General features: G+C 52.6%; 1 protein-coding gene across 24 annotated transcripts in view; it reads left to right on the top strand.

Moving 5' to 3' along the window:
• KATNIP (katanin interacting protein) overlaps positions 1 to 13,446 on the top strand; it is a 202,606-nt gene that overhangs the window by 160,804 nt on the left and 28,356 nt on the right. For all 24 annotated transcript variants that reach the window (XR_011524430.1, XR_011524429.1, XM_070566501.1 and 21 more), the window contains one exon: positions 6,258 to 7,122. Coding sequence is in view for 22 of the 24 variants with exons in the window: in XM_070566501.1 (XP_070422602.1) it covers positions 6,258 to 7,122 (865 nt within the window). In the remaining 2 variants the exon portion in view is untranslated. The remainder of the gene's footprint in view (positions 1 to 6,257; positions 7,123 to 13,446) is intronic.

Raw genomic sequence — 13,446 nt, 5'->3', positions numbered from 1 at the left:
CGAGGTTCTGCATCACAAAGAATGGTCTTCCTTTGTCTTCCTCCCAGCGGACATGTCAAAGGCCACTGAGGTCTCCCCTCCAATACGATGTTCAAGTTCAGGTGCTGCAGGGAAGGAGCAATCTTAGGCCCCAGGGATAGGCCTCAGGATGGGTAGGAATAGGCCCGTCCCCCGTCCTTGAAGGTCCATGTGGGTGAGGACAGCTGTGCACATGTGGGCCCTCACTGGGTAGTAGGTACAGGGATCCAGTTGCAAGCCCAGCTCTGAGAACCCAGAGGAGGACCCTCACCTCAACCTGAGGAGGGGACCAGAGCAGACGGGGAGGGCCAGAGGCTTCCTGAAGGAGTCGGCTCCTGAGCCAGGTCCCGAAGCCCGCGTGCTAGCTCGCTGGACAGCAGCAGCTCACTCCCCCAGGTCCCCCAGGCCCTGACAAACCTACAGTCAGGGTGAGGCCCCTCGCAATCAGCCCACAGCCCCCAAGTCCCTCCTGTTCTGGAGCCAGCACTTCACGGCAAAGAGAGGGAGGAAGGACAGTGGCTCATGTTCTCTCTGTGTGGCGGGGCCAGGTATGCTCCCTGTCAGTGACAGAGCAGCCAGAGTGCGGGACACCTGCAGCCTGGCTTCACGGGCTGTGCCTGGATGAGGTCCAGCCAGTGCACATCTGGTCCACCTCCAGCTGTGGCCCCCCGCTGAGGAAGGGTTTGCTTTCATGGACACTCCCTGGCATTCAGCTCTAGGGCCTAGCCAGTGCTTTGCTCCGAATGTTTTCTTCTGGATTTGTCAGCTGTGCTTAAGGCAGGTGTTCATCTCGGGGGAAAGTGCCTTGTGAGTGCGAAAGCCCGCACCTCTGCTTGGGTTGTTGTCATCATGGAACCGCCACCGTCAGTCTTTGCTGAGCAGTTCACGCATTCATTGGAAGAGATATGTAATTCGACACCGGGGCCAGGGAGGAAGGTGGCCTTGCCAAGTCAATTAAATTACTTAGAAAGAACTAATATTAATGTTGTTGTATTAAAAAAGCATTACAGTCTCAATGTGGTTGGTTCTTGCCAACTGTAAAGAAGGCTAAAGTCAGAACATGGACTAGGACAGGTGTTCCCAGTAACCACGGGCCAGCCGCAGAGCTTCAGTGTCCTTTTGAAAATCCATTGCAAAAGGGGTCTGAGGCAGTGACAACTAAAGGCGTAATAGTAACTCTAGTTAAACAAGGAAGAAAGCATTAGCACCAAGGAACCCGCAAGGACACACACAAACACAAACACAGTTCAAACATTAAGGAGTCGGCAGGGTGGACTTTCTCCCTGGGTTTCTTGGACGCCAGGGTGAAGGAGGCAGCAGTCGGGACTGAAGCCTTGTTGATAGGGAAGGAGGAAGCAGGCTGGTTCTTTAGGAGCAAGAGAATTTTTCCCCTGGGTCTATTCCCAAAAACATCCCTTATACAGAGCTTTACTGAGGGCACACCGAGGAATATGGCCCTCCGAAATCCTCAACCCTGTTTTCCCCACAGTGCAGATGTGCGTCTCACGTGGCCTCTAATGCACCCTTGAGGTGTGATGATCATTACATCAATATGCAGGTGTGTACGTAGGAAAAGTCTGGAAGGATACGTGTGCACCCACTGCCCACCAGTGCCCAGGGTGATTGGTTCTGGGGACTGAGGAGGGAACCAGGGTGAGGGTAGCAGAGAGCTGGTCCACAGGGACTTGTTAAAAAATAGAAGTGGGGCTCAGTTCCACCTGGTGTGAGTGATTCTGCCAGTGGCCAGTCCAGCATGGGCCAAGACTGAGGCTTTCTCCAGGTCTAGCTTGACCCAAAGGGAGATGGCAGTAAGACCTCGGGCATGCCAGCCAGAGTAGCTCCCCGTGCTCCAGCTGCGTGACCTCGGGGAAGGCTAACCGTCAGTTTCTTCACCTGTAAGATGGGCCCTAATGCCCATGTTGTGGAGTTGTTCCCAGGACTGCGTGGGATAAGGCAGCCTTTTATGTGTCCCACTTAGAATCGCAGAGAAGTGGCCACTACCTGTTGCCCGCCAGGGATCCCTCTCTGGTGATCCTCGGGCCAGATCTGCCCGCAGATATGGCTTGTTTGGCCAGCAGAGTGTTGGAAACTTTTCCAATTTAAGCACTGTCGGGCAGGGCCTGAGCCTCCCAAGCTCCTCAGGGCCCCCTGCTCTTTGTAGTTTCCACCCTAGCTCGCTTCTCTCTCCTACTTGTCTGGCCCCTGTGGGCTTTGGAGGGTGCACCCTGCCTCAGCTTCCCTCACTCTGACCCTCTCAGCCACATGTCTTGGAGAGAGCCAGGCAGCAGACAGCCAAAGGTCAGGTGGTGCTCCAGACCGTTCACGGAAGGTAGACGAACACATTTCAGAAGCCAGACGTCTCCTTATGAAAGCCAGGGTGCCCACCATGACTGTGCTGGATTGGAAGGCCTCCCCACCACCCCACCACCTCTTTAAAGGAGAGTGTTTCTGTCGCCCAGATGTTTCCATGGTGGTAATTTTGCGGAACTAGTCATTGAAAGCTGCCCATGCTGTCCTTCTCGAATAGCTACTGCCTGATTAATCCACAGCACGCACTTGCTCTGTGCCTCTGCTAAACAGAGAACACATCCATATAAACATGTAAAAGAGTGCTTTGAGAATCGACTTTTCTGACAGTCAGCAAATAGTAGCCTGCCATGCTGCAATTGGATGATTGAAGCTGAGTTCCTGTGGTGTAACACAGGCTTGATGGTTCTCGTTCTAAATTGCTGTGGAAACCTCCGTAGCAATAACTTGGCGAACTAGAAATGTAGTTAGAGCTTACTCGCTCAGCTTCAGGAAAGCTCAGTCTAGATAGACACCTCTGGGGTCTCAGATCCTGTATCCCAAGAGCAGATCAGAAGCCAAAGCGAGATGGAAAATGGCCTGGGGGGAAACTGACGGGCTCCCATTCTTCAGATGAGATTTTTCTCAGAACATTGTTAGAGATCAGTGCTATCCTGGGAGAAAAATACCTGTGTTCATTCCCTTACCATTCCAAAGTTGTGGCTCAGTATCAGCTGTGTGCCAGCTACCTCCTGGGCCCTTGGACAACATTGGTGGAGCCTCTGCTGTCCTGGAGCTTACCTTTCAGTGGGGAGCCAACACCTGAGTTAAAAAGCTGATAAACAAGGCCATTTCAGAGACTGGGAGGAAATACAGCAGGGTGATGGGAGACAGGAGGGACCGGATGAGGGGCGTCTGCTCTAGAGAGAAGACCAGGAAGACCTCTCTGAAGACAAGGAGCCAAGCTTGCAGCTATCTGGGGCAGAACGTTCCAGGCAAAGGCACAGGTCCCAAGGTGGGAATGAGCTTGGCGGGACCACGGAGCAGCGCGGAGGGAGGAGGGGCCTGTGATAGGAGCGAGGTCAGGGAGGTCAGCAGAGACCAGATCCCGTAGGCCTCATTGGCCACTCCAGGGAGCTGGAATTTATTCTCAGTGCAATAGGAAATCACTGGGCAGTTGTAAGCAGGGAGCTGCCGTTATCTAAATTGTTTTGAAAGAAAGCCTGGCTGCTGTGTAGAAGATGCCGTGTATACATGTGGGCAGGCTGCAGTGACAGTGCAGAGGGGAAGCAGAGCCCACTTAGGAGGTTGCGGTGGTTGTTTTGGGGAGAGGTGATGGGGGCCTGGGCCAGGAGGCAGCAGTGCCTTCAGGGAGAGGAGATAGATTTGGGGTGGGTTTCCGAGGGAGTGCTGTGGGACTTCTGATTGACTGGATATGTGAGCGGGAGAGCAAGAGGAATCAAGGAGGACTCCTAGGTTTTTGGCCACTGATTGAATGGTAGAACCATTCTTAAGATGAGAGAAGACTAGGTCTGGGAAAAGTGAATGAAGAATTCTGTTGGGGTATGTTAAGGTTGAGATGCCTGTTAGATATCCAAGAAGAGAGATCACTTGGGGCTTGGCAGAGAGGTCAGTGTTGGAGATTAAAACAATCGAGAGTCATTAGCACAAGAGTAATATTTAAGGCCTTGGGCCTGGATAAGACCACCCAATGAGAGAACGCAGGAAAATCAGAAGGCCCAGGACCCAGCCCTGGGCAGCCCAGCCGTGAAAGGCCCAGGTGAAGGGGAGGAGCAGCAGAGGAGCCTGGGAGAGCAGGGAGGCAGGGGGAAGCCAGCACGCGCAGAGCTGAGAGGGCAGGAAATCTGCCGACAAGGAGGAGTGGCTGACTGCACAGACACTGCCGCTGCCCGGCCCTCGAACAGAAGTTCCGTCTGCATCTGGCTGCCTGCTACAGCCTGAAATTCATTGTCCAAACTAGGACCCTTGAGAGTGGAAAGAGGGCTCTGTGAATGAGGACGCTAGGAGTAATCAGTCATCCCAGACAAACAAGGGAGTTCCATCACCCCCATTAGTGGCGTCCTTGGCAGGGTGGGTTCTGTCTTGAGGTGGAGACAAAGGCCCTATGGAAGGGGGACGACCAAGAGGGAGGCAAGGAGAGCAGCCGTGGTGGTGACACTTGGAGTCTGCTCTACAGGTGGGGCGGCCCACAGCAATTGAAGAGAATGAAGCTGTTAATTCACACGACGTGGGTGAGTCTCTAAGCAATCATGCTGAGTGAAAGAAGCCAGCCACTGAGAGTTCATAGCATGTGATTCCTTTTAGATAAAAATTCTAGGGGCCAGCCCCATGGCTGAGTGGTGGGGTTCGTGCGCTCCGCTTCGGCGGCCCAGGGTTTCACTGGTTTGGATCCTGGGCGTGGACGTGACACCGCTCATCAGGCCATGCTGAGGTGGCATCCCACATGCCACAACCAGAGGCACTCACAACTGGAATATACAACTGTGTACTGGGGGGCTTTGGAGAGAAGAATAAAAAAAAAATTCTAGAAAATGCAAACTTGTCTACAGTGACAGAAAGCTGATGGGTGGTTGCCTGGGGATGGGGGAAGGAGGGGAGGGAGGGGTGTCAAAGGGGTACAAGGAAACTTTGGGGGTGATGGGTCATTATCTTGATTGTGGAGGTGATTTCATGGGTGTATACGTGTGTTAAAACTCAAGTCGTGCACTTTAAATGTGTACAGTTGACTGTACGAGGTTTGAGGAAAGCGGTCTTAAGTTTGCTGTGAAGGGGAACCAGGGCAGTAGCGGGAGGAGGCGCGGCTTTGATCTGATTTGATTTGAGGCCTGACTGAAGGAGCGCTGAATACCTGCATGACAGAGGGCACGTGTGTTGGGAGGAGGAGGCGAAGGAGGCTAGCCAGGGGCCCTTTTGTGAAGGTTCCTGGTGTCATGCTGTGGGGCTCGCACTTCATCCCGTCGGCCTGAGCTTCTCCACCTTCTGGGTGCAGAGAATGGTCTGGAGAACCAAGTGCCCACACCACACCCCTCTGGCTCCCTCCGATGGCTGCTGCCACTGTGGCGGGACAGCCCGGGCGTGCTGACAGGGCGCCGCTTCCCGGGCTTCCGGGCTCTCTGCCTAAAGCCCTCAGAGCCTCAGCTTGTGCACACGGTGGGGAGCCCATGCCCCCAGGAGCACCATTCAACAGCAGGGCGTGGAGTCGGGGGACAAACGCCCCAGCCTCCCACCTTCAGAGGGACACTTCTGGGTGCATTCTGCAGGTTCCTCAGAGCGCCCCAGCGGCGTGGAGCCCCAGCTGCCCACAACAATGACCAGCTGAAAAACCTTTTTGGGCTTTCTCCTGCCCTATCTGACTCTCCTCACTCCCTCTTGGGAGCACCTATCAATAAGCTCAAGTCCTTGTCTCAAGCTCTGCTTTCAGGGCACCCAAAATATGACAGCCACGGAAGGCAGGGAGTCTGTGTTGTGTGTGCATGCCAAGCTTTTCTGGTGCAGAAGGCCCAGGAAGCAGACTTTAAAGAACCCGGCTATAGGCAGTGAAACAACGTGAGGGATTCACAAGGGGCGGTGGCTGGGCCCTATTTGCTCCTGTAGAGAATTAACTCTGGGGCAATGTGAAGCGAGGTTGAAGTAGCCAGGGACAGGAGGCAAGGAGGCCAATTAGCGGGCTGCTACCACTGTCCCAGCAGGAGGTGGTGATGACGAAGGCAGCCACTGAGGCCGCCTCTTTGTGAAAGTCCTTTGATTGGCAGAGTGTGTAACGCTTAGCACAGAAATGAGTCTGAGCCTTGTTTAACATCGCCAGTGCTGTAGTTTTATTAAGCATGTGTTTCTAGCGGCCCACGTATCTCTTTTTTATCTTCTACTTTCAAAATTTGGTACATCAGTCTGATGCCATGCATCTTCATATTTTTTAAATTTTGTGTTTTCAGGATCTTGACATTGGTGCCAAGAACATGAAGCTTTATGTCAACAAAAATCTCGTCTTTGATGGCAAATTAGACAAAGGAGGTGGAGAGGGCCCGGCTGACCAGAGCATCCTGGTTGGCCTGAAGAATGAGAAGAATGAAAGAATAGAGAAGACCGTTGATGCCCAGTCAGAAGAAAGCAAAGAGGCCCACAAGATGGCTGGCAGGGACGAGGACAAGGAGCTTAGTGTTGGTCACTCACTACCAGCTGGAGCAGTAGTGGATGCGAAAGTTTCCTCACAAGGAACTCTACTTGGTGAAAGGATGAACTCTCCCGATTGCATGAACAACAGTTTGTCCAAGTCAAAGGAACATTTCAGCTTGTTAGCAGCCCCAGCCTCGATGGGCGGCGTGCCCGGTGCCCCTCCCCTCTCCCCACCTGAGGAATGCCCTCCTCTGGACCAGGAGCTCTTGCTGATCCAACAGCTGGAAAACCTCAGGGGCAGAAAAGTCTCTGAGCCGCCAGGGAAAACCCCACCCTGGTTACATCCTTCTCCCACAGGGAGAGGCAGGAAGCCCAAACCCCTCTGGCTGAGTCCCGAGAAGCCGCTGGACTGGAGAGGCAGGCTTTCCTCAGATGACTTCATTGGTGAGGGTCCTGGGGAGATGGAGGCTGGGGATAAAGGCCCCAGGCGTGAGCCAAGGAGAGCGAGCAGCTGGAATGTCATCGCTGACACGAGAGCCCAGAGAGTGACCCGCAAAGTCTGCGATGATGACTTCGACATCTTCAGCCAGCCCTCCAACAGGGAGCGCCCTGCTAGTGGGAGGAGGGGCCTGAGGAAGGGCGCCCTCAGCAGCAGCCCTGGGGACGGCCTGCCAGCCAGCAGAGGTAAGCTCGAGAAGCAGTCTGCCTTGGGCGCTGTCGTCCCTGCTCGAGGGCCGCTGAGTGGCATGAAGCCATTTTGCTCCGTAGGCCTCAGTTTCCTCATCTGCAAAATAAGGGGGTTCTTCTCAACCAGGGGTCACAAATTCACTGTCTCAGGGGCCACACTGGTGACATCAGTAATTGAAATGGGCAAGACACACTTTGCATGTTAAACTTGCAGATATATTTGTCATTGCCACCAGGATAGGTCCCTTTGCCCGTCTTTCTTGCAGTACATGGCTTTTCCAATCTCAACTGTGTTATTCCACCTCTGATAGAGACTTTGATCTCTAGTTACTCCACTTTATTCTTAACTGTACCAATAGAAAAATAGCACAAGTGGGATGATAAATAGCAATTGACCCTTGCCTGGGTGTTGGAAGTACTGTAGGGAGTGGTGAGGACTGTGGCAAACTGGAAGTACAAGCCCATCTACAGGGGCAGCCACTCCACTCAAGCTGCTTTTTGGCATTCAGGAATGCAAGGCCTATGTCCCAGATCTCCCTTTTCCTTTGATCAAGAGAAATCAGAAATGTAGAATAATTTTATTTTTCAACATTGGCACCTGATTGAGATTATTTTTAAACCACTGTGTGGGTCAGAAAAAAAAATACACATCTGCTGGCAAAACTCGCATGCTTTGTGAACTTTGCAGTGGATTATCTGTAAGGGCTCTGAAAGGAGGATACCAAAAGCTGGGTTTCTGAATATTTGCACTCAGATAATGTCCTGGGAAGGAGTGCAGCATAGCAACTAGGAGTCAAACCATTTGAATCCAAACTGTGCTCCTTCTGGATCTGAGACCTCTAGCCAGGTGCCTCTACTTTCTGGACCTCAGTGTCTTCATCTGTAAAACAGAAATGAACCCCCCACTTCTCAGTGTTGCAAAGAAGGAATGAGACGATGGCTTCAAAATGGTAACCAGAGCCTGGCATGTGGAAACTGCTTCACGAGTGGCAGCCATTATTTGGACAGTAGCTTGTATGTCTTTTATCGTCCATAAAGCACATGGACCTACCAAGGCAGGACTCACCCCTAGATCCTCTGAATTTAATCCTAACCTGCAGCATCCAGGAGCACGAGCCCTGGAGTCAAACTGCCTGGGCATGGACCCTCGTTCCCCACTGCCAACCTGCATGTGGGCAAGTTCTGAGACCCCTCTGAGCCTCGGTTTCCTCGTCTGTAAAATGATGCTGGTAATACCCATATCATGGGGTGCTGGCAGGGTCAAATGAGGGCGTACGTGTGCAGCATTCGGCACAGTGCCTGGCACGCAGGAGCCCCCACCAGATATTAGCTGTTGCTATTTATTATTATTATTGTCGTTCTCGTTGTCGTCATCATTACTACCCGCACTCTGTGCCTCTGCCTCTTGGTTTTGTATCTGTGTGAAGTCAATGGATGTATTTTTTAGTGAATCAAATCGGCTCCTACTCTATTATTGTCTAGTAGACAGACCCTGAGGGTCTGCCTTCCACCCAAGTCTACACTTAGAAGTGTGGAGAGTTCGTGGCCTCTTTCAGGTCCCTGTTATGTCACTTAGGACATCAGAGCAAGTCCCTCAGACCCTGAGTGCCTTCCTGTGGGTAAGGGACAGGCTCCGTTCTCCCAGGCAGAGCTGCCCCTGCTGGCTCCCCAGCCTTACAGACTTCTACCACCCACTCCTGCCAAGCCTTCACCCTGAGACTGGGTATCAGGGAGGAGAGCAGAGTAGAAGAGAAGAACCGGGAAGCTCTTCGAAGACAGGGACTGTGTCCTGTCTGTGTTGGGATCCCCAGGACCCGGGTGCCCAGCTCCTGGTGGGTCCTCTGCAGTGTGGGAGGAATGGCGGTCAGAAGGTACTACAGTGGCTGGGCAGGGCATGTTTGCAATGAGCCAGGCTCTCGTCCAGGCGGGTTACTCAAATGGGCTCATATAATTAATCCTCACACCAGCCTCATTTTACAGATAGAGAAGCTGTATGAGGTTTAAGTAGCTTTCCTCAGGTCATACAGCCAGTGAGGTTAGAGCAGGATTTGAACCCAGGCGGTCCCACTGCAGCATCCATGATTGGAACTGCTAACCTATGGTGCCATTTCCCCTGCTGTCATCACCCACCTGCCCTGGGAGGGCCTGGCAATTCTGACCTTTCCTGGTAAACAGACCCACAGAGCCTCTGGAAGTTCCCAGGTGACGGGCATCATTCTAACTTGTCCACGTTCAGAGACTTTGTCTCATTTTAATTTCTTTCCGGGCATTTTACTGCTTGGCTCCATGACACATTAGGAACCAAGCCCTTGAGATTTAATGCTTGTTAAGCCAGTCATGCTAAAAAGGAAAGTTGCTTAAAAATTTTAAATTACCCATTACATAGAACCAAATGCCATAGCCTTGCCCTTCAGGAAAGGGGCAGGCCGAGCCCTCTGACGATGCTGTGGAATGCGTGATGCCAAGGTCCTCCTGGGGCTGGAACCGTGTGATCACTGTAAGACAGAACCTGGAAAGCCTTTTGTCCAACAGAGCCTCTCATTGCAATGACGTCTGCATTTTGGAAGTGTCTTCCTCAGGGGTCAGTTGGCTACAGGTGAATGAAACCTCGTCAGCCCAGCTTGAGCAGTAAAAGGGGTGCTATTTGGGGAATGCTTGAGATGCTCCTGGACCCCCAGAGCAGGGAAGTAGCTGCTCATCACAGGGGATTGCAAGGAGGAGCCAGAGAGCCAGCAGGACCACAGAAGCTGCTCCCCGCCTCTCCAGGGCTGCTGGGCCCTGCCTCTGCCTCTTTGCAGGTCCACTCTCCTTCACTCTGCCCCACGAGGTCAGCTGTCTCTGCACTGTGCACACAGCAGGAAATGGCCTCACAGCCCTAACATGGCAGTGTCTCAGCTCTAGCTCCAGCGGCCAGTTCCAAAGTCTCAAGGGAGAAGCTGATTGACCAACTTGGCGCTGGTATCCACTGCTGGTCTAATCAGCTATGGCCGAAGGCCCTTCCCTGGGAAGGAACCCAGCTCTGTCATCTCTCACTGTGTACTTTTTCATTTCCTGTTTTAGTAGCAATTAACGCACACCTCATGGTGCTGCCTTTGATTTTTATAAACTCAGGTTTAGAACTTCATAGTTCACATTAGTCTCCACCGAGGAGTGGTTTTGCGTCTTCGAGCCCATTGTCTCAAATCGGTGGTCCCTCCTAGGCTGTGTTGACTAGAGATTGAAGCAGCGGCTTCCTATTGTCCAATCAGATTTGTGGGTAGGAATGTTGACAAAGATAGGACAAAGCACCTCAGCAGCTCCTCAACTCCAAGGACTACTGAGTAGTATGTTCTCCTGCAGACAGAGGGAAACATGGGCCCCCAGCCTGCTGCCACGGCTCAGAGGTCCAGGAGAAAGTCCACACCTCTCTGCCTTTAAAACCCAGAGTGTACATCTCAGGGAGAATAGATGAGAAAGCAGATGCAGAATGAAAGCAGGGTCCTGCCTTCCTTGCACAGCCAGGCAGAGGAGCACGAGGTGAGTCCCTGATACGTGATCTTGGATGCTGTCTTCCCGGTGCACTTGCAGACCAACCCAGGCCATTCATTTCAGTCAGTGGAAACAAATCACAATACACTGAAGTCACAATGATCGATATGGGGAGTTCCTTTGGCCAGCTGCTAAGCCCCACGCCTGGACGAAAGGATGGAAGAAGGTCCTAGTGCCTCTTTTATTGGCAGAAGAGGAGAGGAGGGGAGAGAAGAGGTGCCAGAGAACTGACATGGGGGGCGCGTCCCTCGGCCTCCGGGCCTGAACACAGACGTATGTAATGGTGGGGCCAGCCGGCCATCTCTTTACTGGAGAACATTTAGTGAGCATGTCCATGCACCAGGTGCACCAGGTTCTGTGCCAGGCACTGGGACACAGCAGGGAAGAGGGCAGAGAAGGCCTCTCCAAGAAGGAGGGTGACAAGGAGGGCCGGCTCCATGGGGATCTGGGGAAGAGCATTCCTGGCAGAAAGCACAGCAAGGACAAAGGCTCTGAGGCAGGAAGAGACCTAGTGTGTCCATGGGACAGAAAGGCCGCTGTGGCTGGAGCGGGGTGATCATGGGCAGAAGGGTGTGAGGTGAGGTTGGAGAACTCGGTGGGGCCACACTCAGGGCCCTGTGGGCATGGCCAGGAGTTCGATTTTCTTCGTTCTCAGCGTAGTAGAGACAATGCCAATTACAGGGGTCTATGACAACCTCCATTTTAGCCACACAGAGTTTGAAGTGACAGAGCGGACATGTCTGGACCTTCCAAGGGGTCAATGGTGCCTGGGGAGAGATGCCAGAACTTGGCATATAAAATTGGGCAGTACTTGCATAGGAGCCAGGAGCTGGATGAGAGCGAAGAAGGATGGCAGTGTTGGGAGAGGACTGGATGGAGCTGAGGCCTTGGGATGCTCCCAGGCTTGGGGTATGGGGAGGAGCGGAGGCTAGTGTGATACAAAGGGAGGAGCTGTCAGCGGTGGGGGAAGTGGAGAACCAAGAAGGCAGAATGTCTCCTAAGCCGGTGGAGGAGGGAATGTCAAGTGGAAGAGCTTTGCCTGGGATGTACAGCATGAGGACTGAGAAGAGACTTGGGGTCATTGTGTACTTGGAGAAAGCTGTTTCTCTAACTGGAAACTTCAGTTGATTCATTATGGGAATTGTAGGACTCTTATGGATGCAAGGCACAGAAAGCCACCAGGGATTTGACTGCAAGCACAGCTGGGTCCTGCAGCTCAAGTGATGTCATCAAGACTGTCTCCCCATCCCTCCACTGACGTTCCCCATGTTGGCTTCATTCTCAGGGAGGCTCCCCCAACAGTGTAGCAAAATGGCCACCAGCATCTCCACACCTACTCCTGCCAGCTTAGCAGTGCCAGTTTAAAGAGAGCCCTTCTCTCCCCATAGTTCCTTTCATGAGCCCAGCTTGGAAAGATGCTGTCAGCGTTCACCTCATCTGGATGGCCTGAAGGTGGGGGATCCCCAAAGAAATATCAGGGTGTTGTTCCTAGGAGAAGGGGAAGTACAGTTTGGGTGGGCAAAACAGTAACTCCCAAGAGGAGCCAGGTGGCGGGGGTTGAGGGTGGGCAGTGGCATGGAGGATGCTGAGTGTCTGCTGCGAGAGGCGGTTGCAGGGAGCCACAAGATCAGGTCGGCTTCCTTTTTCTTCCAGGTAGGAGAGATTTATGCGTGTCTGCAGGCAGAGAGAGGGGAAGGTGCCAGTGGGGAAGGAGTGATTGAAGATTCTGGAGAGAGAAGATAATTGATGGAGCCAGGCCCCCTAGGAGCCAGGCAGAAAATGGAGCTCAGGGCACAGTGTGATATGAAAGGAGAAAAAACAGTGTCAGTGTCATCAGCTGCTGTTTTTCCAGAATGACACTCTTAGGTGGCAGTTAGCCATGGCATGGTTGTGAGGACAGGCCGCTGCCTGATGAGCACACGGGGCTTTTGTGTTCTGCAGGGAGGGTAGCGGGGCCTTGAGACCCCATCCGAGAGCCAGACCCCTGCTCTGCACGTGCTCGGGATGTAGCGTCAGCTCTTGGAGCCCACTGAGCCCCATGTAGAAGTAAATTCCTTGCCCTGTAACATACCTGGGTTGTTTGGTTTTTTTTTAATAGCATTTTCCCTGATTATAAAGATAATGCATGTAGGGAACTTAGAAAATAAAGTGACAAAGAAGAAAATAAAAATCCTTCCTACGCACCACCCACAAACGATCATATTAATGTGTTGGCACATGCCACCCATACTAGGATATGCCACATCTCAAATGGCTTATCTGGGGCCGGCCCCGTGGCCGAGTGGTGAAGTTTGCGTGCTTCACTTCAGGGGCCCAGGGTTTCACTGGTTCAGATCCTGGACGTGGACATGGCACATCAGGCCACGCTGGGGTGGCATCCCACATAGCACAACCAGAGGCACTCACAACTAGAATATACAACTCTGTACTAGGGTGGTTGGGGAGAAGAAGGAAAAAAAAAAAGATTGGCAACAGATGTTAGCTCAGGTGCCAATTTAAAAAACAATAATAATTAAAATAAAATGGCTTATCTGGCTGTTTTCCATGGAGCATGCCTTTACAAGCCTCCCACCTGCCATCAGGCAGTCTTTGAAAACACCGTTAGAGTCACGTGACTGTGACAGCCTCCGGAGCAGCCCCTGGGGCTGCTGACTTGGACGCCGCGGGCAGCAGCATTACCGGGTCCTGTGAGTTTCCGAAGTGGAGACTGACCTCTGGCTAAGGTTCTAAGGCAGCAAAATAGTCTTCCCTTCATTTGCATGGTGGGTTGCATTCTTAGAAAATTCAGAGCAC

Source organism: Equus przewalskii, chromosome 12 (assembly GCF_037783145.1).
Source record: "Equus przewalskii isolate Varuska chromosome 12, EquPr2, whole genome shotgun sequence".
Classification (NCBI taxonomy): Eukaryota; Metazoa; Chordata; class Mammalia; order Perissodactyla; family Equidae; genus Equus; species Equus przewalskii.
Note: the sequence above shows the minus strand (reverse complement) of the source record. Positions and strands in the feature narration are given on the sequence as shown.